This window comes from Vanrija pseudolonga, chromosome 3, assembly GCF_020906515.1.
Source record: "Vanrija pseudolonga chromosome 3, complete sequence".
NCBI classification, from domain to species: Eukaryota; Fungi; Basidiomycota; class Tremellomycetes; order Trichosporonales; family Trichosporonaceae; genus Vanrija; species Vanrija pseudolonga.
Genome location: NC_085851.1, coordinates 651,095 through 675,163, shown reverse-complemented (window position 1 = coordinate 675,163; position 24,069 = coordinate 651,095). Strand labels below are relative to the sequence as shown.

Here is a 24,069-nt window from a genome sequence, read left to right as displayed (position 1 = left end):
GCACTCAGGAGAGAGAGGCTGACCTCCGTTCGAGCGTGTATGTACACAACCCTCATCGTGTTGGAAGTGAACAAGGTGTCAAGGTCACCATTCAGTTCCTGCGAGCCGTCATCGCCCAGATTGTTCAAGAACATGACCCCTCTCCTTACCAGGAGCAATCCTCTTCATCTTCGACTCAATCGTCCACTGCCTCGCCAACAAGCGCCCCTACAACATCACAGATCCCAACATCACGACCAGATGGAAGCGAATGCACCCCCCCAACGTGTTTCCCCGGGCTGTGTCTTCCAACAGACGGCTGCTTTCCAGTGGTTGGACCAAGCGGGGCGGTCCTGGTTCCAGTGGGCGCCTGCATCAGCAACCCTCTCCTCTGCGTCGGTGTCATTGTCTTCATCGCAGGGGAGAAGTACAGAGAGCCCAAAGGGTTTGACTTCACCTACGCCGGACCAACACCAACTGGCAACGACGTCATCACGCTTGGCGGTGGGCCTGATTCCACGCCCCAGACGACGAGCCGGGAGAGTGCTGCCACGAGTGCGGAAGATGGCAGTGCCGCGCCTACCCCTGGACCGGCGTCCTCCGCATTGAGCTCCACAACCTCGGAGGAAAACCCAACTGCCTCTGCAACAGGTACCTCCATCACTGGGACGTCCAGTCAGACGGCCCCCATTCTCAGCACCGCTTCCACAGGAGTGCCACTTAGTGAGACAACGTCATTTTCCGTCAACACAACCGTCCAGTCACCGCCGACAAGCGAGACATCTATCCTGAGCGGGAACGACACGACGGTCGAATCTGAAACGGGTGCTGCAGTCATCTCAACCACCCCTACGACTGATTCGGTTGTACCACCCGCCATCACGGAGACCAGTAGTGTGGAACCAACGAGCAATCCCGGTGGGAAGCAACCACTGTCGGCGTCAGGCGGGCATATCCTACCACCTCCTATCGTGACGAATGGTGGATCTGGGGAGAGTGCCGGAACAACTTCAGGTCAACCAGAGCCCACCTTCGCAGAAGGAAGCCCTCGACCAAGTGCGACTGCAATGCCTACTAGTGTCTCCGCAGGCGATGAGGGTACAGCTTCCAGTGGACTCTGGTCGTCGAGTTCAGTCGATCATACTACCCAAGAGACAGCTTTTACTGCGAATCAGACCGTCTCGTCGCAGCCCAGGCTTCCAACGGCATCGACATCCACAACTGCCAATGCAGTCTCATCAACAATCGCAAGTTCGGTGACTGAGTTCAGTGACCCAGGTGCAGAGGGTAGCACTCAATCTACTGGTGTCGACGCCACTGGAGGGCAGTCGTCAGGAAGCAACGCACCCTTCAACGAGATAGACGGCACCCCGGAATCGGAATCGAAGTCAATTTGGTCGGCCCTGCCCACTGTAACTGAGGCTGAAGACTCAGCTCCGTCTCCCAGCGGCACCCAGCAAGCTTTCCCGACAACAACAACTCGCAACAATACGATTGATCCACAGTCTACAAGTAACGATTGGGCTGAGCAGGCACGGACCACAACGAGCTCCGTCTTCTGGCAGCCCTCTTCGATCACCGACGACGCCTTCATTTCAGCCAGCCAATTTACCACGTCCGAATCTTGGGACCAGAACGCAGAGCCAACCTTGACGAAATCGATTTCGAGCGATACCCCCACCGGTGTTATGGAATCCAAGCAAGCAGCTAACCCAACTACTACAAGAGCTGCAGTCGATACCGATGATTCGATAAGCAGTGGCTTCGCCGAGTGGGACTCCGAACCCACTTCCACGAGTGTTGAATCATGGCTGGAGACTACAACGCAATGGTCCCAGTCCACCGACTCATTCACGTCCTTCACCTCGGCGTGGAACTCAGACAGTCCATCCGCAGCCTCCACCAACAGTTCCATGTCCACCTTACCCACCCCGCCGGCGGAAGCTCTGATGCTTAACATCGCCGCCCGGCCCAACATCACCAGTAGTGCCTTCACCGACGCACCCGATACCACTACTACTTCTTTGGCCAGTCCCACTTCCTTCACTGGTAACAGGTCGATTTCCTCAGGAGAGCACGGTGCACCTACAGTCACGCGCGCCCCCGTGTCCACAGACCAAGCCAAGGGCCGCTGCCCTCCGCGTCGACGTCGCCACATGGCTGCGTTGTAATTGCATGATTGCATCACCTTGCGCTGTATTTAGTTTGATAGCGCCCAATGCGACTTTTTGAAGCCTGGTGGATACCTCGTTTCCCAGTGTATTTCGTTCTCTCCAGACGGATTTGGCTTCGGCTCACGTGAACAGGGGTGGCCCTTCGCCCCTTAGTACATATGTACCACTTCACCTCTTCAGACGGCGCGCACAGCGGCTTCGCGACCGTGCAGGCATCCGTTCTGGGGGCCTTTCCTTGCTGGACGCACGCCCCTAGAACGTCTGAAACTCATCCGCTCCATCGGCGCGATCTGGATCCACCTCGACTTGGCACCCTAGCCCGGTGCCTGGGTGGTCACGCCAACTACTCACCACCTTGACAACCACAAACTGGCCCCCGGACCCGGGGGTCGCGACGCACAGCACCCATAAAGCATCAGTGACGCGTTGCTGCAACTTTGGCATCTTCAATCCCCTCATACTCTCACAGAGCCACAGCACCATGAGTCCACAACCTCCCGCCACCGCGTATTACGATTATGCCCCAGTCGGCACCTGGGACAAGCCACACCCGTTTGCAATCGCTACCGCCGAGCACGCCGGTGGGCCTCCATCTCCTCGTGGGCGACCTGGGCTCAACTACCCTCTCACGGCGTACACCGACGGGCGCATTCGCCGCTCCTTGTTTCCGATGAGCGTCGTTGCAGGTTGGCAAATGGAACCGCCCCCCACGCTCCGAGAGCGGGCAATGCTCCAGTTCATGGCCAATGTGACGGATCAGCCCGACTGGGAGAAAGCCGTGTTCGATGACGAGGAGGTCGGGCGGTACAGCCAGTACCGCTACCTTCTGGCCGCACGACGCAGTTTCGATCTCAGGGCCCCCGTCGATGATCTCAGGTCTGCCTTCGAAGGCGCTGAGAGCTTGGCGAACACTGTCGGCTTCTCAGACATCATGTTCAACTGGTGCATCTGGGAGCTGGGAATGAGGGCCAAGGCGTCTCAAGAAAACAACGGGATTGTCGCACTATTCGAAACGAGTGCCGCTGCCTTCAAGCTGGATCTTCCGGAGGACTTCCGTCTCTCGGTCGCGGAAGCGCTTGTACGTCTTGAGGCTGAAGCCTTGGAAGACAAGGGTAATCGATGGCAGCCCGGCCATAACGACACAAACCTCAAGATTGTCCAGCCGTCCCTCTATGCAGTGGACTTTGAGCAGACCCATGTCCTCCAGGACCGCATCATTACCGTCCATGATTGCCTCGAATCGATTGGGAGCGGGCAAGTTATTGCGAAGGAAAGGAGAGGGCGAATCAGTTTTTTGGCAACACGCGGTGCCTTGTCCACTCGATTCCAATGGCTGCCAACCGACGTCACGCTCGACGCTGAGGGCAAGTCCCACATCATCGGCTACCTGAACAACATCCACCCGGTCCGCCATGCAGGCGTATACCGAATGGTTGAGAAGCTACTGGACAAGGCACTACCACTCTTCGCAGCCGCCTACGACAGCGTCAAGACCAAGGACCGCCTAGTCGGATCACGATTCCCGACCGATTTCTGGAGGTGCACCACCCCATCGTTGTGCGGCAGCGACAAGGCATACACGACCCATGATCCAATGTCCGGCGGCTGTAAGGCAGCAAATTACCTGATAGAGAAGGAGGACGCAACACACCAAGAGCAGAAAGACTGGTTTGCGAGGACACACCCGTTTGTTCAACCTGAGCCTCTGTCGAGCCCAGAACATCTCGACGCGTTTTCCTCTACCAGGCGGCCTTTCCCCACAAGATTGCCCTGGGAGGGCTCGGATCTCCAGATCATCGTTTCCGTTGGCAGCATACTCCTCACCCCCGACAAGCCCGTGTATGCAACAGGGCAATTCCATGTCGAAGGCCTGCTCAATGAGCGGATATGCGCCTCAGCCATCTATTACTACGACAGCGACAACATTACTGAGAGTCGGCTCGGATTTGAAGCAGCTGGGAGTGGCTGGAAGATCCTCCACGGAGGTCGCGAGGGACCCCCCTTTTACAGGGACCGCCCTTTGGCCAAGGAGCTCTACGACGTCGCCGAAAGCAGACGCTGCAGCAGTCTGGAGTGGATGCCGCTGGGATCGATTGAGACGCGACCTGGGCGCCTCGTTGTGTTCCCGAACGTTTATGCGCATCGCGTCGAGCCATTCGAGCTCGTGGACAAGACGCGTCCGGGCTACCGCAAGATGATCGCCATCTTCCTTGTAGACCCCGGCACTCCGATTATCTCGACCTCCAACGTCCCACCTCAACAGAGCACCTGGGCTACGAGAGAACAACGGGAGCCGAACTCGCCCGAGATGCTCAGTGGGGCCATCATCGGGTCTGAGACCGCAAAGGAGCGGAGCGACGAGCTCCTAGAGGAGAGGGAGAAAGTGGGTATTAAGAACTTCGGCAATGGCCTAAGCGACTAGAACTGTATTCGTGTCAATAAAGCCCATCAGAGCATTTGAGCATATGTCCATATCATCACTACGCCGACGAGCCCTGGTAGTAGTTGCGGTTGTCGTTCTTGTCGTCGGGGTAGGACATAGTCAACATCGTGTATGTTCTGAGTGGCGGGGACGGGGGGCGTTGGGCGATCTGCATCCCCCGTCCGTGCTGCTATATACACCGATCGCCGGCGTGTTTGCTATCGTCATGCGTCATGGAGGACGGCGCTCATGTGTCGGGTTGAGACCGAGAGACACAAAGCCCCGCCCACCAGAACCGCTTGGCGAGTGTCGGCTTTCCGGTGCCTGATCCCGTCCTTCGACCTCGTTGTCACATTGTGACGTCGACCAACGACCGACACAGATCAACTGGACGCAGTCGTGTTTCTTGACACCTCACTTACATACCATATATGAGAAATACATCTACACCGCTACCCTACCTCTGCGGGACCAGCGCCACTACTCACGACGTATCGACCTCCCAGGTCCGACTGGTGGAATTTCAGAATGCCAACCGCGGCCTCCCATCGGCCCCTTCTCGACTCGGGTATAGACAGATACATGGACCACACAGGCTTTCCCATGAGTATCCTTGACCGCTGGTCGATGGATCCACCTACGACCCTGCGGGAGAGGGTGATGCTCCGGTTCATGAGCACGGTCACCGAAACACGAGGCTGGGAGAAGCGGGTCTTTGATGGGGGAGAAATCGGGGCATTCAGCAAGGATCGATATGGTCTAGCGGAGCACGGCAACCCTAGGGGAAGTGATCAAGGACAGCAGACCACGGCCCAAGCGGTTGGGTTCTCCGACGAGATGTTCAACTGGTGTATCTGGGAACTGCAGTGCAAGGCGAGAGGGCTCCAGCAACGGTGTGATGACACCTTGATCATCTACGACACGCACGCAGCCGCTGTGTTCAAGAGAGACCCATCTACGGCTCTTAGAGTACTCGTTTCCGACGCCCTTGCACCTCTGGAGCAAGAGGCCCTGGCCGCTCCAGGGGGCATCAAGGCCTGGGAAACTGGCCGGGATGAAACAAGCCTCATGGTTGTCCAGCCGGCGATGTACGCATTCGAGTACGGCCGGACACCGATAGTCCGGGACCGCGAGATCACTCTGGACGAGTGCCTCAGCTCGATGGGGAGCGGCGAGCCCACTGGCCATCCTCGGGCGCTTCCTCGAGTCGAGGCGAGGGCACAGGCCGGGATATCGTGTCGCTATCAGCTGTTGCCGGCCGACGTTGAGCTCGACGCCGAGGGCAAGTCACACATCACGAGCTACATTAACGACGTCCACCCCGTTGTACACGTCGCGACGTACCGCGCAATCGAGACGCTGCTCGACACAGCGCTTCCTCTCTTCGCTGCGGCGGATGATAGCGTCCAGCCCAAGTCGTACGAGCCTGGCGCGCAGCCTGGGCGGTTTCAGGCAGACCTCTCGCGCTGCACGGTGCCGGGGGTTTGCGAGGAGGGCTGGCAGCACGAGCCTGTGGATGAGCGGGGGTGCAAGCCGAGCAACTACTACAAGCATCCCGACCATGATCCCATCAGCTCCCAGCAGGCGGCAGAGGAGTGGTTCGTGCGCACCCACCCTTTGGTTCAGCCACAACCGTTACCGTCAGCCGAGGATCGACAACGGTTCCTGGACTCATGGCGCCCCCTGCCAGACTCGGTGTCAGTCCTAGGCAAGAAGCTACAGATCATCGTCTCCGTCAAGAATGTCGTTCTCACTCCCCAAAAGCCAAGGTTCCCAGGGACCGAGTTTCACGTGCAAGGCCTGATAAACGAGCGTGTTAGTGGAGTAGCGGTGTATTGCTACGACAGCGACAATGTCACGGAAAGCCGCTTGTCGTTTGCGGCGCCAGCCGCACCTGTGGATCACCGCAGAGACCCGGGCAACGTGCAGTACCTGTACGGGATATCTCAGTCCAGAGACTATGTTCCACTGGTATGGGTAACGCTGGGCTCCACAATGCTCCGCCCCGGCGGTCTTGTCGTCTTCCCGAATGTGCTGGCGCACCGAGACGAGCCGCTCGAGCTAGCCGACAGTACGCGTCCTGGCTTCCGCAAGACCATAACCGTATGCCTCGTCGATCCGCACACTCCTATCCTCTCAACGGTGAACGTCCCACCACAGCAGCGGCTGTGGGCGGCGAGCGACGCCCACGAGGCACCTGGACTCGTGGGACCCGGAATGGCGCATTTCACAAGCGAGGAGCTGCTGCATGAGAGGAGCGTGTCGGCTGCGACAGTATCTGGCGCACGCTTGGCACAGGAGTGGTCACCACGTCGAGCAGTTCAGCATATGCAATGTCTGTCTTGCCGTGCCTGAGTTCGTTCTCGCTGTCACATTGTGACAGAGACCACAAACTACTTAAGTTGTTGTACACTACTCCACAATGCGGGGCTGACATGGACGACTACTCCTCTATCGTAGCAATGGCTAGCGCTACTGGTGCTGTTGGCGTCTCGCGTGCCACCGCGTCCGAGGTCGTGCTCCCTATGACGGCAGTCAAGACGCGGCACGTCTTCACCGGCCGTCCGCTGCTCGACCGTCGCATCGACGCATACATGGACAGGTTTGAGTCAGCCGGCCGCTTCCCGTGCGTCTTGCTGGATGAATGGGACATGGACCCGCCCGCAACGCTGTGGGAGCGGGTGATGATGCAGTTCATCAACACGGTCACCGACGAGCCGGGGTGGGAGACCAAGGTCTTCAACAGCCAAGACATCGACATTTTCAGGCGGGATCGAGTCCTCCTCGCAGTGCGGAGCGATATGAGCGATCTCAGCGGCGAGGTTCGGCCCACCGCCAGCGTCACTGGTTTCTCAGACGCCATGTTTGACTGGTGCATCTGGGAGCTGCAGCAAAAGGCCCAAGAGTCCGCGGCGGCGGGCGGCATCACGAGGATCTACGACGCCGAGGTCGCCGTCTTCAAGCAGGATCTTGCTGAAGGCCTACGAGTCGACGTTGCCGACTCTCTGGCACCGCTAGAGCAAGAGGCCTTGACCGCAGAAGACAGCGTCAAGACGTGGCAGCCTGACCAGAATGAGACCAACCTCCTGGTCGTCGCGCCGTCGATGTACGCCTTCGAGTACGGCCGCACGCCCATTGTCCGCGATCGGGTCATCACCCTCCAGGAGTGCCTCGACTCCATCGGCGACGGCGAGCCCGTGGGCGATCCCAACACGCTTCCAGATATCGAATTGATCCCCCATTTCGCGATGTCACGCCGCTTTCAGCTCCTTCCTGCCGAGGTAGAACTCGACTCCGAGGGCAAGGCGCACATCACAAGCTACATCAACAACATCCACCCTGCGCACAGCGACGCTTATCGCACGATGGAGGGGCTACTCAACGCCACGCTCCCCCTCCTCGCCGCCGCATATGACAGCTTCCAAAGGAAACCGTGGACCCGAGACGAGCCTAACCCCCGGAGGTTCCAGGCCGACCTCTCGCGATGTAGGGCGAACACCATCTGCTCTGCAGCGTGGAGGAGGGACCTGTTGTCCGAGCTAGGCTGCAAGCCGAGCAACTACTGCACTGTGGGTCCGAAGAACGCTTCAGCGCAGGACGCCGAGAAGTGGTTTGAGCGAACCCACCCCCTCATCCCACCGGAGCCCCTGGGATCGAGCTACGACAAGCAACAGTTCCTGTCCGCCCAGCGAGCGGTTCCATCCTCACCGGTGTCAGTCCTCGGCAACAGGCTCCAGATCATCGTCTCGGTGAGCAGCGTCCTCCTCACGCCCGATAAGCCGCAGTTCCCAGGGAGCCAGTTCAACGTCGAAGGCCTCGTGAATGAGCGGGTCAGTGCCGTCGGCGTCTACTGCTACGAAAGCGACAATGTGACTGAGAGCCGGATGTCGTTCGAAGCACCAGCCGTGTATGACCCCAAGATGGACGCGGGCAATACCACATTCCTGCACGGGATTGGAGAGCCAAAATGGTACGAGCCTGCCTCCTGGATATCCCTCGGCTCGGTGCCAGTGCGGTGCGGGCGTGTCGTCGCATTCCCCAATGTCTTTGGGCACCGCGAAGAGCCGTTCGAGCTCGTGGACAAGACACGCCCAGGCTCACGCAAGACAGTCACGATCTGCATCGTCGACCCCCTGACCCCCGTCCTCTCGACCGCCAACGTTCCCCCGCAGCAGAGTGCGTGGACCGAACACGGCTCCGATGTTGATTCTGAATGGGTAGATGTTGGGCCGGAGATGTCCCACCGCACCTCGGAGGAGCTGTTGGAAGAGCGCCGAACCGCAAGAGGAAGGGTTCTGGCGGAGCGCTTGGAACAGGCCAGGTGGATGCGTGAGCACAGAGATGAGTCGCGCGCACAACTACAGTAGATAAACATCCATATGCCATTGCCTCAGCTCATGATGTCGTCGATCTGTGCAGTGAGGTACCGCACGACGCCCTCGGGGCCCTCCTTGACCTGCAAGCCGGTAGGGATACCGTGCGTCTTGATCCCCGGGATGGTGTCGCGCGCGATCTGCTGGATCTGCTCCTGCTCCTCGGGCGTCCACTGATGATGTCAGTAGCGATCTGCGGCCGGACGCACCATCGACGCGGCGAACTGGACATGTCAGCACAACCACAAGCGCAAACCACATACCAGAATCCCAGGCGGAGGCTGGATCGACAGCAACAGCGGCCTAACCCCTTCAATCGCTATCGTCAGCCCCACCCCGAGCATGAGCTCACTCTCAGAGTTGCCAGCGTGCACGATAGTGTACCGCTCCTTGACGCTGTCAATCACCTGCCCGATGACCTTCTTCGCGCGCTCGGGGACCGTGTTGACCGACACGAGGTTGACGGGGGCGGCGGGCATGGTGCTGGGTGCTGTACTGAGCGAGTGAGAGACGCGGGCGTGTTAGTCAGCACAGAGAGCGTCGAGCGCGTCGAGATATGTGCGATGGGTCGTTGCTTCGGACGTCGCCGAGATGTTGCTTTCGGCTCAGCCGGCCGACCGGCCCGCCGCGCCGCGAAGCGCGAGACACTTCCGGACATGTCAATGCCGACATTGCGAGAGCACGTCTTTATAAACATCCCACCTCTGCCGTGTCGACTTTGACAAGCACCGGTTGACCACTCCCCCTTCACCTTATGCTCCCCACCCTGCGCGTAATGTCCTCGTATGCCCGCCTGATCCGCTTCCTGCCTGCTGGCGCGAGCAAGCCGCTCATCGGCGAGCCGGTCGACGCCGGCCTCGACGTCGGCATCGCGACCTACGAGGGCAAGCCGGTCGAGGTCAACGTCTTGTCCGGCAGCAGTGTGCTGTCGCCTGGCGAGCGGACCGGCGCGACTGCGACGGTTGGCAAGCTGCTTTCCCCTCTCGCCGCGGAGGAGGTCGGCACGATCCGCTGCATCGGCTTGAACGTGAGTGGGCGGGCTGGGCATCGGCGTGCGCCTGGCGCTCGCACTCCACTGCTCGCTTTAAGTCTAACCACATGCAGTACGTCGACCACGCAAAGGAGGCCAACCTGCCCATTCCCTCCGTCCCGACGGTCTTCTACAAGCCCGCTACGGCGCTCGCGGACCCCTTCCCCGCGCCGACCGTCATCCCGAAGTCCTTCGTCGCCGACAACGCAGCCGACTACGAGGCCGAGTTTGTCGTCGTGATCGGCAAGACGGCGAAGAACGTGTCCGAGGCCAACGCGTGGGACTATGTGGCCGGCTACACGGCCGCCAACGACGTGTCGTCCCGCGAGGCCCAGTTCGCGACCTCGCAGTGGAGCTACTCTAAGAGCTTTGACGGCGCCTGCCCGGTCGGCCCGGCCTTCGTCCCCGCTTCCCAGGTCAAGGACGTCACGCAGCTTGAGATCCGCGGAGAGCTCAATGGAAAGGTCGTGCAGAAGAGCAAACTTGAGTGAGTGAGACGGAGTCGCCGGGCGGTTGCGGATGAGATGGGCGGCTGGATGCCCTGATTGCGAGATGGCGTCTATGCGCGGCTCGGCGGGTCGCCGAGTCGGTGGCTCACCGCGTCGTACAGCCCTGCGTGCTTTCCTCTGATATTGGTGCGGGATGTGGATATCCTGCACGCACCGCGATACCGAGGTATCGCCATTGCGGTCTGCTCGCAAGCTGGTAGCTCGCCAACTAGCAATTCGCAATCTGGCAGCCAGCCAGCCGCCTAAACACCACCCTGCCCTTCACCACCACCCAAGCTAACTAACACCGCAGCGACCTCATCTTCGGCGTCCCCCGCATCGTGTCTCACCTCTCGCAGGGCACGACCCTGCTGCCCGGCACCATCATCGTGACTGGGTGAGTGAGATGTCGGCTCGGCTCGGAGACAACGCGGCGCTAACGCACACCCCCAGAACCCCCGCCGGCGTCGGATGGGCCGCGCAGCCGCGTACCCTCCTCCACGACGGCGACGAGTTCCGCGTCTTCCTCTCTGGCGGTGTTGGGACGCTCATCAACAAGATTGTCGAGGAGAAGTAGCAGGAGTTGGTTGAGACAGGTTCGGGCGCTCGCTCAGTGTGGGGCTGCGGTTCGAGGCATAGAGACTACCGATGATGTATGGTTTGCTGAGTGTCAAGCGAGGATCAGTGTCTAACCCCCCTGTGCCACTCCGCCCCGTCTGTTTGCCCAAGCATCCAGGCAGCATTGAGTCGGTCGAGCGAACATCACGGTTGCAGTACCAGTGCCAGCACAACCAGCCTCCCCTCCCACTGTCGCGTTTCACAACCCGAGCCATGTCCCGCAATGACGACATCCCCAACTGGAAACACGCTGAACGTTCCAGTGCCTCGTCGTCGCTAACTTGGATCCAGTTCTCACGACTGGCGCGATGAGCTGGTGGATTGCGTCACCAAGCGAATGCTTCGCTGCTGGGGTAGTACTTAACGGCAAGGGGGAGCTGGCCTCCTCGTTCATCCCCTCTCGCAACGCATCCACCCCGCCTGCCCACACCCCAACGCCCCGCCCACGATGCCCCTCCCTCAGCGCGCAATCATCGCCCTCACGTCGCAGCACACGCCGCTGTACAAGCCGGACGGCAACGAAACAGGCGCGTTCATCACCGAGGCGCTGGACGCGTTCAAGGCCTTCACTGGCGCTGGGTTCGAAGTCGTCTTTGCGTCCGAGAGCGGCGACTACACGCCCGACTGGCTCTCCCTGCAGCCTGAAGTGCTCAGCGACGCCGATCGCGAGGTGTACGAGGACACTGAGAGCCCGTTCCGCTCTGCCCTCGACAACCTGTACGCCGCGGCCGACCTGTCCGCGCCGGACGGCTTCGGCATCCTCTTCGCTTCGGGCGGACACGCCGCCTTGACCGACCTGCCTGATGCCAAAGGCCTGCAGGCGCTCGCGAGCGGCATTTACTCCGCCGGCGGCGTGCTCGCGGCCGTGTCGCACGGCGGCGTGCTCTTCACCGGCGTCAAGGCGAATGGCAAGCCTGTCACCGCCGGCAAGAAGGTGACCGGCTTCACGGACGCCGGCGAGGCCGAGGAGGGCGTGCTGGACGTCATCAAGACGTGGGACCGGCCCACGGCCGAGCAGAGCCTCAAGGCCCAGGGCGCAGAGTTTGTCGCCCCGCCCAGCGGGCGCAAGAGCGACGCGTTCATCCAGGTCGACGGGCGGGTCGTCACGGGTGCCAACTATGCGTCTGCTGGCCCCGTCGCCGAGGCCGCGATCAAGGTGTTCAAGGGGCTGTAGATGGCTTGCAGCAGGTTCTTGATGTATTGTGCGTGTCCTTGGTGTGGGAAGAGTGCCGGACCGAGTGAGCCGACGGTGTTGGTCGGAAGTGCATTCCCGCCCGCCCAGCCTGTGCACTAGTCGTCACTGCATGCCGTCATGTCCGACAAAAGTCGCTGCAGCGGCAGTTGCTGTTGCCGCTGATCGACGAGCGCAGTAGCGCAGCTTCAGGCATGTCAGCTAGGTGAGTCAGTCCGAGGTATGCGGCTGCAGCAGCAGGCCAGACAAGGTGGGCGTGAGAGGCGAGGCGAGGAAGTGACGAGTCGAGTCGCGGATCGAGGAGGCGTCAGTGACATGATTCATGTATGGCGTAGGCGGCGGCGGCGGCCTCGGCGCAACTCACAGACATTGTCGATGCACGATCCTCCGTCTTGATACCATGCATTGTATCTCTCTTTGTCTCTTTGTCCTGTACTCCTCCTCGACGACAACGACCACGACAACGACCTCTACGCCAAACGAACACGAACGCTACGCTCCTGGCGATCAGAAGGCTGCTATCGCACTGCTACCGTCGCACCATCGCACCTCGACCCCGCCGTCACCACCCACCTATACCTCACGCACACGACCCCCGCTCACCTTCGTGCCCGCTTGTACCTCCTCCCATTGTCCTTCTGTGCAACTTGCACCCCCCCGAAGCCACTTGCAACCGATCAGTCAGTATTAACGACCGCGGCCCACTCCAGGCTTCACTGACGTACCCCCAGCGTCATCCACCACACCCTCGCCACTCGGCACCCACCCACCCACCCACCCACCTATAACACTGTACGTCCGTCGAGCACCTCCTACCCCCCACCCAACCCCCCACGCCATGATCATCCCCGCTAGCCCAATAGCACCGCACAGCCCGCTCCGCTCGCGCCCACTCACGCCAGTGCTGACGCCGACGTGCAGCATGCCCGTGACCGTCGCGACGCCCACCGTGCCCATCTCGCGGACCGTACGCAGCCCGCCGTCGAGCAGGTCGCGCTCGCCGAGCCCACTGAGAGAGAGCAAGGTGCCCAACACGATCCCCGAGGTGCCAGCCCCCAAGCCAAAGGCAGCAGCCGCTGCCGCGGTCAAGGTCGCGCCGGCGTCGGCGGCGGCCCACGCACCAGCGCCGCCGCACGCCGGCTGTCGCGGGTTCATCCTCGCATCTCAGTACGCTGTGTACGCGCCAGAGGGCACGCACGCCCCCGACCACATCTCGTCCGCTGGCGACTCGGCGTTCGAGCTCATCCCGTGCCCCCGCGCCCCCAGCGCCCCGGGCCACCCGGGCACGAGCTGCGCCCCGCCCCCGCCCGGGATTGAGCGCCGCGACTCGGCCTGCTCGAACGGCGGCTTCTGCGACCGCCACTGGTGCGGAGGGTGCAAGCGCGCCGAACGCGCCTGGGCGGCGTACGAGAAGAAGGTGACTTAGGTGTTGTGAGACCAGCTCGCTGAGCTGTCTCATCCCCCTCCCACCACCATCACGCCCATCACACCCCCATGACCATGCCCACGCCCGCCAATGCCCACACCCATGCCCATGCTCTCTTACCCGTTGCGTTGTCAATCACTACGGATACCTATAGCTTTGTATGTCAACTATGCCTAATCGCGATGGTGGGCGAGCGAGCTGGGCCTGTTGGCCGGTGCCCGCCGCGGCCCAAGCGCGTCAGGTTGCACGATTGCGTCTTGCCAAGCGCTTCGCACCTTGCAACCATGCACAAGCGCGCGCTCAAGTCGCCGACAAGACCCGCTGTGCTGGAATCAAGCAGCCCGACAGCCGCCGCGTCTACTCGGAAGTGTTACTGACCCCGCAGAGCCGCGAGTTGCCGGCTGGCTGTTCCGACACGGCGTTGACCGGGGCCCACTCCGACATCCCGCCCGCGCCGCCGGGCCGAGAGTGTATCGTATCGAGCCAAGCCCCGCCTGCCTGCCTGCCTGCCCCACTCTATCTCATCTCAACTACCTTGCAATCACTCACCTCACTCACACTCACTCACTCTCTAACCCCCCACCCTTCAGCACCATGGCGCCCGCCGTCGACCCGAACATGATCCGCCCGCCTCCGCGCTCACTGGCGCCGGCGCCGCCCGGCCTGCTGCCCCCGCCGCCGGACAAGGCGCTCACCAAGCCGCTGACGGTGCTATGCACGGTCGGCGTGTCAGCCGAGTGCGAGGAGCGGCTGCGCGACGCGTTCGGCACGTTCCACTACTACGCCGAGGGGGAGGAGATCCCGGCCGACATCCTGCCCTCCATCGACGTCATGTTCAACACCTGGACCGGCCCGCCCGGCGTCGTGAGCGACTTTGCGCAGACCCCGCGCCTGAAGCATGTCCAGCTGTGCTCCTCGGGCGCGGACAAGGCGATGGCGAGCGCGCCGTTCCAGAAACTCGTGCGCGACGGCGGCAAGGTCGCGGGCGTCGAGCGTAATGTTACCCTCGCGAACGCGAGCGGAACACATGTGCTCACCATCCCGAACTGGGTCGTGGGGATGCTCGTCAACGTGTACCACCAGGTGCCCCGCCAGATCATGATTGCGAGGGTAGGTCGCGCCTTGGTTTGGGCCAACTGACACACGCAGAATGAGCAGCGCTGGGCCCTCCGGCCAGAGATCGACGCCGGCGGGGGACAGTACTACGCGCGCGTGACGCACGGCCGTATGGCCGGCATGCTGGGCTACGGCCAGCTCGGGCGCGAGTCGGCTCGCTTGCTGAAAGCGATGGGCATGCGCATCGTCGCCGCCAACACGTCGGGCAAGGCGACGCCGCAGGACGGGGTGGGTGCAGCTACACGTACCTGCATACAGTATAAGCTGACCCACCAGTATGTGATCCCCGGCACTGGCGACGCCGACGGCTCCATCCCAGAGGCGTACTACTCTACCAAGGACGCCGCGCAGACCCGCGAGTTCTTGAGCCGGTGCGACGTACTCGTTGCGAGCTTGCCCAACACGCCGCAGACGGCTGGGTGGCTCGACGAGGAGAAGCTGGGGCACTTGCCCCCGAACGCCGTGTTCCTCAACGTCGGCCGCGGGAGCCTCGTCAAGTCGGGTAAGTCGGCGGCGACGTGATTACACTGTGGCGAATCTGACGGCCTCCTCTAGAACACCTCCTCGCCGCGCTCGACCGCCCGAGCGGCCTCTTCGGCGCCGCGATCGACGTGACCGACCCCGAGCCCCTGCCTGACGGGCACCCGCTGTACACCCACCCGCGGGTCATCGTCACGCCCCACCTGTCAGGCGACACGGAGGGCGAGATGGACATTGCGGCGGATGTGTTCTTGCGCAACTGCGCGCGCGTGGCCGAGGGCAAGGAGGTCATCAACCGCGTGCACTTTGAGCGGGGGTACTAGGAGGGGACTAATGCATAGGGTGAAGGAAGGAAGGCTACGAGTCGCTCGCGCCGAGCGAGTAGATGACGTAGATCTGGGGTCAGCGAGCAACATGAGGACGACTCACGGTGATGCCTGTTATCGTCATGGCGATGAGGATGCCGCCGCACACCGCCGTGGTGAGCTTGCTCGTCTTGAGCCCCTCGAGCGTATCGCCCTCGGCGTGCACCTCGTCGAGGATGGCCACGCGCGTGCGCTCGGGCAGCTGGAGACTGCCGCGGAGCCACCGGCGGTCGAGGTAGATGTACACTGGGCCCAAGACGACGTCGACGACCTTGAGCGCGATGAGGAGGTAGATGACGCGGTCGTACTTTTGGTGCGGGGTGTTGTCCTGCTGCGGTGGGGGTGAGTGGGCTGACCGGGCTGAACGTCAAGCTGGTGCTACTTACGATCGCGCCCACCGCCACGTTCATGATCAAACTGCCGCTGTTCGCAAACGCCTGGAACACGCCAAACGCTGTGCCGAGCAGCTCGGTCCCGTCGATCAGGATCGGCAGGGCGGCGAAGTACGGCAGCAGGTTGGTGACGTACGCGAAGGACGAGAGGATGATGGGCGCGAGGGCGTTGACTTTCGTCAGGCCAATGAGGACGAACACGACGATGTAGAGGGCTGCGGTGAGGGACACTGGCGAGTGTTAGTGGGGACAACAAGTGGAACGCACCAAAGGTCATGCGGTGTCCCACGCGGTCGAAGAAGAAGCCCGCGACGGGCGTGAGGACTACCGGAATGACGGACTGCAGAGACGAGTTGTACCCCGCCGCTTCTTGCGTCGTGCCGCGCGTCTTGACCTGCATGTCGGCGACGTTGGCGTTGTAGACAGCCCACACGCCGTGCTGGAGCATCTGTGTGGCGTTCATGATCCAGTAGAACTTGGGCCTTGATGACTCCATCAGCTCCGCCCGTCCGGCTTCCGTCCGCCACTTACAGCTGCAGCACGAGCGGGATGCCAGTGAGCTGCACCAAGTTCTGCTTCTTGTTCCTACTAGACGGCGGGCGATACTCCTTGGGCAGAGACCGCTCGTACAGAGCATATGCGACGACGCTGCCAAAGCTGAACGCGCACAGGATCGCGCTGATCCACAGCGCCCACCCCCAGTGGTGGTCGAGCTGCGTCATGGGCACCGCGGCAACCTTTGCAATGACAGAAATCAGGCGATTCCACGCCAGAGTCAAGCCGAACACGAGCGCCATGTGCCGACCGCTCACGTAGTGCGGGTACAGCTTGTACTGGCACACCTCGGACACTGTGCTTCCGAATCCGAGCAGGATCTCACCGCCGACCAAGAGGCTGTAGTTGTTGTGCACGGAGGATATGGCGGCCAGGACAGACCCAAGGGTGACGATGAACGAGGAAACGAGCGCGACACTTCTCGGTCAGATTGCCCACCCACGACGGAAGACGTACCGCTTGCCGCCCCACCGGTCCATGAGCCCACCGCCAATGATAGGCAGCACCGTGTTGACGACGCTGCTCGCGCTCGACACGACGCCGTACTGCGCATCTAAGCGTGTCAGCGAGCCCCTCCCCACACCAGCGCACTGTTGATCTTGAGCTCCTTCTTCAGCAGCGTCTTAAGCGGCAGAATGACGCTCTCGGCGAACTGGACACCAGTGAAGAAGAGGATGATGAGGCACACGGCCGTGACGCGCACGCGGGTCGGGATCTCGGGCGGCGGGGCGGTCGAGGCGCCGTCTACCCCGCCCTCGTCGTCGGGCGACTTCTCGTGCGGGTAATCAGATAGCGCTTCCGTCGCGGGGGTAGTCATGTCGTGTGTGCGGGGGGGTTGGTATCGCCTCGATAACCTCGGCGAGACGGCGTTGAAGTATCAGGTCAAAATGCCTCAAGCTCGACACACCGACGGGCGTGATCAAGCAAACCTGCTTCCCTGCCTCGCTGCGTCTCGGCAAACATCCGCACTGTCGGCCCCGAACGCGCAGCAGTAAACTTTGCGGCAAGGGAGACCTGCTGGCGTTGCCCCCGCATCACGGGCTATCAGATTACAGGCCCAGTGCTGTATTTAGCTTATGTGAGGGCAATGCACGCGTCGCAGCCAGTAAGATGCCACGGAATGGGCCACATCGGCCGTCTCGGCGCGCTGCGACCCTGGCTGGTACTTACGTTGAAGCACGCAACGTGACGATGTAACCGACCCGACCGAGCTGTCCTACATCTGCATGTAACCGACCACCGAACCGACGATCTTCACCACCGACAGACCGCCAACACACTCCGGCGTCGGACAGTCGCGTGCGCTGCGCCGTTGTGTATCGGCGTCTGTGTATCGGTGTTTGGAGGCCCTCGGCCGAATGCGGAGCTGTGTGGGTCGCGTGGGGCTGCGCGGGGGTGCGTGGGGAGTACAAAGGGGCTGCGGCTCACCCTCGGTTCCGCGTCGACGGCCTTCATCAGTTCATCACCATTGTTCGCGCCGCCGACCGTAGAGCTCGCGCCGCCGACGACCGTAGAACACTCTGACACCACAAAAGAGGACGTACACCGCATTCCTTCTCGCGCCGGGGTTCGAACCCGGGTCGACTGCGTATCAGGCATTGAAAGGCAGTTATGCTAACCTCTGCACCACACGAGATTCTTTTTTCGATGGGTGCAAGTGTGTTCGGCGCGGGTGTGTGCGGCGCGCGGTGGGTGTGGGGGCACGTCGCTTGGCTGGCATCCCTATGCGTCAGTCGGCGTCTGTGTGTTGCCCAGCGGGTCCGTGGAGCCGCATCTCGCAGGCTTGGGACACGGGTATCGGCGTCGACGTTGCGTGCCAGATCGAAACCCACAGCCGGAGACATGCCGCCTCAAGTGGGCTATCGGGGCCGATAGGCGCCTAGATCGGTGGCTACACTTTATCTTATGGGTCACCGACCATCTGCAAGCACCGGCGGCATGAAGCGGCCGGAACCCTCGACCTTTGACAACTATATACATGCCTCAGCCGCCCACGCGACACCGAGGCCCGCCTCGCATGCCGGGCTGCTTCGCGACCACCCAGGTGCAGCTCAGACGCGACCCAGGTCCGACAATTTATTTGCCCAATTGGGCTATTGAATACAAAGGTGCGTGAATTGTGCTGGCCGCGAGGCACGAGTGGTGCTGCTCGGGCAGTGCCCGCCGCGCGATCGCGGTATGGAGTCCGTCAGTCCTCTTGACGACGGACGGAGAAGAATAATGCAATGCCCGATGAAGAGGTGCTACAGTACAACAGTGAGGTGTCGTGTGCGAGTGGATGGTGATGGGAAGGTGGGTGGCTGCAGGTTGTCAATGGATGTTGCGTTGGTCTCACAGTGGACACACGCACGCGTTCGGTGGTACTGTAGTTCACACCGCGCTCTGCTTCTCAGGCGGCGCAACGAGCGACGTCGCAGCGGGTGGCGTCGTCGTATCTGACACCGGGGCGGCGCCTTGCTCCCTAGCATCTGCGATCCACTTCTCAGTGCACCACATGCCATAGTCGATCATGACGCCGTCGAGGATGAGGAGCGCGGCGAACAGCGTCAGGTTGCCATGGTACGACGCGTAGAAGTAGAGGTTGAGCAGGCCCGCCTTGAGCTGGAGCGCGTAGAAGAGGGCGTAGATCTTGAGCTGGGACGAGGAGGGCATCGTGGTGGTGGCGCTGCGTCGTGGTGGTGGTGGTGGTGGCGTTTGCAGATCGAAACGGCAGGAGTGAGAGAGTGAGAGTAAGAGTATAAACGCGATGTTCGAGATCCTTTAAAGCACACACGGGAGCGGCAAGGGTGACTTTCGCCGCCGGGTCGCCTGACTGGGATCTGTAGTTTAGTGAGGCACGCACAATCGGTCACAGTGGAGCGACGACGCGGGTTACGGCAGCGCGTCGGCTCAGCAGCCCCGTGCATGCACTACGCCAGAGCAAGTTCCTATGAACCTTGTCTACGTCACTCACTCGAATGCGATGGGACGGGATGCATCAACAAACAAAACAACTACGAAGTCTTGGCCACGCCCGTGTCGCCATACCGCCACTTGGCGAACGACACCATGACGATGATCATGAAGCACAGGGCGGTGGTGACGCCGAAGCCAATGGGGTAGTTGGGGCCGTTCCAAGACGGCCACAGCCACGAGCCGTACACGGACGCGAGGTTGCCGATACCGTTGACGAACGCAAACGAGATGCCGCGCTTCTCGCGCCCGTCGAACATGATCACGCTCCACGAGAGGAAGATGGGCACCGTCGTCCAGATACCCGCGCAGCCAAAGCACAGGAACGCGTACTTGAGCTTGTGGCCCGGTGCCCAGCCACACACGATGAAGCTGAGCGTGCTCATCGTCGCGGCGCCGAGGATCACGTACGCCTTCTGCTTGGTGCGGTCGGCGAGCCAGCCGCCGGTGAGCGAGAAGGCGAGGGAGACAATGTAGATCGGCACAGTCATGTACTGCGCCTTGGAGCCCTTGTACCTGTGTGGTGTGTTAGTGAGGAGACGCTCGCCTCGCCATCCTCGGCGCTGAACTCACCCCTGCACCGTCATGAGCGTCGGGATGAAGTACGAGATGGTGCCCGCACCCTGGACGAAAGTGTAGGTGAGGGAGAAGACCTTTGTGTGAGTGGTGTTACGAGCATCATAAGCCTACCCAAGTCCTGGGGTCCTTGCACGCAGCCTTGAACGAAGCCCAGTGGCCGGCATGGTCCTCGCCAGCACCGTCACCCGCGCCGCCGACAAGCAGGCGGTTGAGGGCGAGGTCGCGCTCCTCGCCCGAGATCCACTTGGTCGTGGCAGGGAAGTCTAACGTCAGCCAAGCACCACAAATCAACGCGTACCAGGCAGGACGGTGAACGCCGCAAGGGCCACCGTGACAGTCATGATGCCCTCGATGATGAAGAGCCAGCGCCAGCCAGTGATGCCGCCCATGCCCTCCATTCCGGTGATAATTGCGCCGGCGAGCAGGCCGCCGAATGCGCCGGCCACCATGGAGGCCGAGTAGAAGAAGGCCGTGCGCTTGGACATCTCATCGGACTGTTGTTGGTTAGTGGGAGGTGGGCCGCCGCGCCCACCTTGTACCAGCATGACATGACGAGCATGCAGCCGGGCCAGAAGCCGGCCTCGACGAGGCCGAGGAAGAGACGGAACACGGCCATGCCGGCGGTGGTGTGGATGCCTACTGGCGCAACGGAGATCGCGCCCTGCGATGATCAGCGTTGCCTTGCCCGGGCGCCACGCAGCACCTACCCAGATGACCATGATCGACGGGATGTAGAGACTTGGCCTGGCGTGCGAGAGCAGCATGTTGCTCGGGGGCTCGAAGAGGAGGTATCCGATGAAGAAGATGGACAGGACGAGCGAGTAGTCGCTCGATGTCATCTTGAGGTCGTGGGACATGCCGCCGACTTTGGCGTTGCCGATGTTCGTGCGGTCAATGTACGACATGAGGTAGCACACCCAGATCATGGGGAAGAGGCGCAGGTCGATCTTGCGGATCAGCGCGCGCTCCTTCACTGGGTCGATGTACGGCAGCTCCGGGGTGGCGTTCTCGATGGTCACGTCGAGCGCCTTGCCCTCGAGGTCGTCGAGCGACTTGCGGTCGGCCATTGTGTCGCTGTGTGTCGGTTTGTGTGTAGCCACAGTAGTAACAGGCAAGCAAGAGGCGCGGTAGTGTGTAGGGGGTACTGTAAGCCGCCGCGGTGCTCCAGTGGGGAGGGAGGCTGAGCCCCGCGCCGCCGCCGTATATGAAGTATCTCGCGCGGCCGTCTGAGCGCGCAGGTGGTCAGCTATTCTCTCCCTCTCTCTCTCTCGGAAACACCAAACTGCACGAGCCGCGTTTCATGGAATCAGAGATACCGAGGAGACCGAGGGAGGGGAGAGTGCGCGACGTCGAGCCCGCCCACCCATGTGAAGAAGACACATGCCCACTCAACAAGGGGCCAGTGCAGACTAACCGATGTGTGCGGTGGCGCGTGCGGCACTTCGGGGCCGGAGTGGCGCCTCGATGGCCCCAGGCTCCAGCGCGCACAGATATCAGTGGGGCCACTGGCCTCTGCGCGGAAATCCAGTCGGTAAGTTGCGGGCAATGGCAGAACCGGAACCACGTGGCTGCTTGTTCTATTCCACTGACTGATACCTACAAGGGTCGAGTGCCCGTGTGCGTTGCGCTGGGGTCGCGATTCCGGTTTCCGCTAACCTAACAACATCAACAGCAGCAGGAACTGCGGTTGATGAATCAGGTTCGGCGGCAGGTCTGCCATCGATACCCGTAAGCTGGGGCAGTTGATACCCCTAACACCGGGATTTCCTCTGGGCATGCGGTGGCCGAAGGGCTGCGGGGTGCGGTTCGTCGGTGGACACGTGTGGCGCCAGCGGCGCTGGGCGGAACACTGGCGGGCCGATCGTGTCGGAGTCGGGTGATGAGAAGAGTTGGGTGGTGAGCACCGGTGACTTCTGCGCGTGTCATGACGGACTGTACGCAAATAGATGGGCAGAGGGGCATGGCTACCCGACAAGAGGCCACGGCGCTCGGCTGAGGCGAGAGTGAGAGGTCGTCGTTGCTCTTACCGCCATCACTGACTCCAACTTGAGGTGCACCCTCGTTTCCGGCTGTAAGAAACCCAAGCAAGCGAACTGCATACCTCAGCCACGGTGGCCAGCGAGCGCCCGGACCCAAGCCGCGGCAAACCCAGACGAGGTCCGTGGCGGAGATCCCCACGGCGCCACCGCAGCGGGGCAGGCCAGTGCGTGTGTCAAGTATCTCCGTTTCATCGCCACCCCTCCTTTTCAGACCAACAGATCACCTCTACTACCTCGACTATCGTGCTCAACGCCGAAACAGTGCGACTCGGCGAAGACTCGGCGCCGACTCGAAATGGCAGAGACGGAGTCGCGCCAGGAGAGGTCCGCCGGAGATCGCCGGCGGATGTCGTTATCAGTCGCCACCACCCAAGCCGACAATAGCGAGGACGAGTCGGCGCCAGCGTCGGCGTCGCAGTCACGGAGCAGAGTTCGGCGTGGAATACATGTATAGCGAGGATGGGGAGCGAGCTTGCTTTTCTCACCCTCCCCCACTGCTCACACAATGACGAACACGCCCGCACCCGCGCCGACAATCGGCATCCTCTTCCCCGGCGCCATGGGCTCGGGCCTCGCGCGGACGCTGCACGCGCGCGCGCCGGCCATCAGGCTGCTCACTGCCGTGAGCGGTCGCTCGAGCGCAACGCTGGAGCGTGCAGCCGCTGCTGGCCTGGAAAACCTACCGCTCGCGGACGTCGTAGCGTCCGCCGACATCCTCGTGTCCATCCTGCCCCCGTCTTCGGCGCTGGAGCTCGCGCGCGATGTCGCGGCCCTGCTCAAGTCGCAGACCCGGAAGCCGATCTACGTCGAGCTGAACGCCGTCTCGCCCGCGACGATGGGCGAAATCGCCGCCATTCTTGGCCCCGACGTCCCCTTGGTTGACGGGAGCGTGATCGGCCTGCCCCCGAAAGAGGGGTACGACCCGCGCGTGTACCTCTCCTCTGCGCCTGAGTGGGCGGACCAGCTGGCCCATGTCGCCGAGGCGCTGGGGCAGGGCTGGACAGTCCGCGTGCTCAAGAGCGGGGGTGCGGGTGGCGCGAGCGCCCTCAAGATGTGCCATGGCGGTACGCAGAAGGGCGCGACGGGCCTCGCGGCCTTGTTGGTGCTCGGTGCGTGGGCCGCAGGCGGCTAGACTTGACTTGGCTGACCTAACCATGCAGCTGCGCACGCCCACTCGCCAGACACAGCCACGGCGCTGCTCGAGCAGCTGGCAGACACCAAGCCCGACCAGGTATGGAAGCTGAGCACGTCGCTTCCCGACATGATCCCAAAAGCGTACCGCGTGAGTTCTCGGGCCCCATAAGCTTAATCGCGGGGTTAGTGTGGGAACCGGTCGCTGATACACGTCACACATCACAGTGGGTCGGGGAGATGGAGGAGATTTCGAGCTTTGTAACGAGCTCGCTGGGGCTTGATCCGTCCGACCTCAACTCGCCCGCTGCTGCCCACCTGGGGCTGGCGCGTGTGTTTGAGCGCGTCGCGGCTGATCTGCGCGCGACGGGCACTGCGATCGGCGCCGCCGGCGATGGGCCGTCGGGGGATGCCGCGGAGATCGACACGCTGCGCAGCTGGGCGAAACAGGGCCGCGAGACACTGGATCAGCGTGGGTACGTGCCGTCGTAGAGATATATAGATGCGCGCCACATTGCACGCGATGAATTGTAGCCCCGAGTGTAATTTGCCCATATGGATGTGACGGCGCAGCACATTGCTACCCACTATCGAGTCGACGCTGCGGCGTGGTGTCTCTCCTCGCTCTCCTCGGTTATCTCTCCTGTTGCTGCATTCGATTGTGCTTGGCACCAGTCACGCGACCCGCCCTCGACCACCTCGCCACACGGAAAAGCCGTCTGCAAACGCACTCCATTCGTCACACGTGTGGTCAGATG

At 61.9% G+C, this 24,069-nt stretch overlaps 12 protein-coding genes and 1 non-coding gene across 13 annotated transcripts; 8 read left to right on the top strand and 5 right to left on the bottom strand.

Annotated features, from left to right (window-relative positions):
- Positions 1-2,880: 2,880 nt before the first annotated feature.
- On the top strand, positions 2,881-4,575 carry LOC62_03G003804 (uncharacterized protein; the record flags this gene model as incomplete). Its single annotated transcript, XM_062770338.1, has 1 exon — positions 2,881-4,575. One exon carries the CDS (start codon positions 2,881-2,883, stop codon positions 4,573-4,575), a length of 1,695 nt encoding a protein of 564 aa, XP_062626322.1.
- An 837-nt stretch (positions 4,576-5,412) lies between these two features.
- On the top strand, positions 5,413-6,930 carry LOC62_03G003803 (uncharacterized protein; the record flags this gene model as incomplete). The annotated part of the gene is made up of 1 exon (XM_062770337.1): positions 5,413-6,930. The coding sequence occupies one exon, from the start codon at positions 5,413-5,415 to the stop codon at positions 6,928-6,930; it is 1,518 nt and encodes a 505-aa protein (XP_062626321.1).
- Positions 6,931-7,010: 80 nt separating this feature from the next.
- Positions 7,011-8,942, top strand: LOC62_03G003802 (uncharacterized protein; the record flags this gene model as incomplete). Its single annotated transcript, XM_062770336.1, has 1 exon — positions 7,011-8,942. One exon carries the CDS (start codon positions 7,011-7,013, stop codon positions 8,940-8,942), a length of 1,932 nt encoding a protein of 643 aa, XP_062626320.1.
- A 23-nt stretch (positions 8,943-8,965) lies between these two features.
- Positions 8,966-9,459, bottom strand: LOC62_03G003801 (uncharacterized protein; the record flags this gene model as incomplete). Its single annotated transcript, XM_062770335.1, has 4 exons — positions 9,301-9,459; positions 9,212-9,267; positions 9,158-9,172; positions 8,966-9,121 (listed from the first exon to the last, which is right to left on the bottom strand). The coding sequence occupies exons 1-4, from the start codon at positions 9,425-9,427 to the stop codon at positions 8,966-8,968; spliced, it is 354 nt and encodes a 117-aa protein (XP_062626319.1). The 5' UTR covers positions 9,428-9,459.
- Positions 9,460-9,657: 198 nt separating this feature from the next.
- fahd2 (Fumarylacetoacetate hydrolase domain-containing protein 2) lies at positions 9,658-11,191 on the top strand. Its single transcript, XM_062770334.1, has 4 exons — positions 9,658-9,975; positions 10,053-10,465; positions 10,780-10,863; positions 10,920-11,191. The coding sequence occupies exons 1-4, from the start codon at positions 9,703-9,705 to the stop codon at positions 11,041-11,043; spliced, it is 894 nt and encodes a 297-aa protein (XP_062626318.1). The 5' UTR covers positions 9,658-9,702; the 3' UTR covers positions 11,044-11,191.
- Positions 11,192-11,532: 341 nt separating this feature from the next.
- Positions 11,533-12,258, top strand: GLX3_0 (Glyoxalase 3; the record flags this gene model as incomplete). Its single annotated transcript, XM_062770333.1, has 1 exon — positions 11,533-12,258. The coding sequence occupies one exon, from the start codon at positions 11,533-11,535 to the stop codon at positions 12,256-12,258; it is 726 nt and encodes a 241-aa protein (XP_062626317.1).
- Positions 12,259-12,676: 418 nt separating this feature from the next.
- On the top strand, positions 12,677-13,888 carry LOC62_03G003798 (uncharacterized protein; the record flags this gene model as incomplete). Its single annotated transcript, XM_062770332.1, has 3 exons — positions 12,677-12,956; positions 13,008-13,068; positions 13,198-13,888. The coding sequence occupies 3 exons, from the start codon at positions 12,677-12,679 to the stop codon at positions 13,700-13,702; spliced, it is 846 nt and encodes a 281-aa protein (XP_062626316.1). The 3' UTR covers positions 13,703-13,888.
- A 332-nt stretch (positions 13,889-14,220) lies between these two features.
- YPRB2_0 (putative protein in proB 3'region) lies at positions 14,221-15,629 on the top strand. The gene is made up of 4 exons (XM_062770331.1): positions 14,221-14,812; positions 14,852-15,046; positions 15,095-15,320; positions 15,374-15,629. The coding sequence occupies exons 1-4, from the start codon at positions 14,297-14,299 to the stop codon at positions 15,619-15,621; spliced, it is 1,185 nt and encodes a 394-aa protein (XP_062626315.1). The 5' UTR covers positions 14,221-14,296; the 3' UTR covers positions 15,622-15,629.
- A 9-nt stretch (positions 15,630-15,638) lies between these two features.
- Positions 15,639-17,435, bottom strand: Mfsd1_0 (Major facilitator superfamily domain-containing protein 1). The gene is made up of 7 exons (XM_062770330.1): positions 17,202-17,435; positions 17,067-17,163; positions 16,587-17,027; positions 16,323-16,537; positions 16,050-16,285; positions 15,728-15,994; positions 15,639-15,694 (listed from the first exon to the last, which is right to left on the bottom strand). The coding sequence occupies exons 1-7, from the start codon at positions 17,425-17,427 to the stop codon at positions 15,656-15,658; spliced, it is 1,521 nt and encodes a 506-aa protein (XP_062626314.1). The 5' UTR covers positions 17,428-17,435; the 3' UTR covers positions 15,639-15,655.
- A 729-nt stretch (positions 17,436-18,164) lies between these two features.
- LOC62_03G003795 lies at positions 18,165-18,246 on the bottom strand. Its single transcript is given in 2 exon segments — positions 18,165-18,199; positions 18,210-18,246. It is a non-coding gene; the product is annotated as a tRNA-Glu (tRNA).
- Positions 18,247-18,837: 591 nt separating this feature from the next.
- LOC62_03G003794 (uncharacterized protein) lies at positions 18,838-19,262 on the bottom strand (the record flags this gene model as incomplete). Its single annotated transcript, XM_062770329.1, has 2 exons — positions 18,838-18,910; positions 18,987-19,262. 2 exons carry the CDS (start codon positions 19,260-19,262, stop codon positions 18,854-18,856), a joined length of 333 nt encoding a protein of 110 aa, XP_062626313.1. The 3' UTR covers positions 18,838-18,853.
- Positions 19,263-19,603: 341 nt separating this feature from the next.
- prlL_0 (MFS transporter prlL) lies at positions 19,604-21,208 on the bottom strand (the record flags this gene model as incomplete). Its single annotated transcript, XM_062770328.1, has 6 exons — positions 19,604-20,078; positions 20,136-20,215; positions 20,253-20,404; positions 20,440-20,635; positions 20,674-20,802; positions 20,849-21,208. The coding sequence occupies 6 exons, from the start codon at positions 21,206-21,208 to the stop codon at positions 19,604-19,606; spliced, it is 1,392 nt and encodes a 463-aa protein (XP_062626312.1).
- Positions 21,209-22,685: 1,477 nt separating this feature from the next.
- Positions 22,686-23,803, top strand: LOC62_03G003792 (uncharacterized protein; the record flags this gene model as incomplete). The annotated part of the gene is made up of 3 exons (XM_062770327.1): positions 22,686-23,289; positions 23,341-23,462; positions 23,540-23,803. The coding sequence occupies 3 exons, from the start codon at positions 22,686-22,688 to the stop codon at positions 23,801-23,803; spliced, it is 990 nt and encodes a 329-aa protein (XP_062626311.1).
- Between the last annotated feature and the right edge of the window lie 266 nt (positions 23,804-24,069).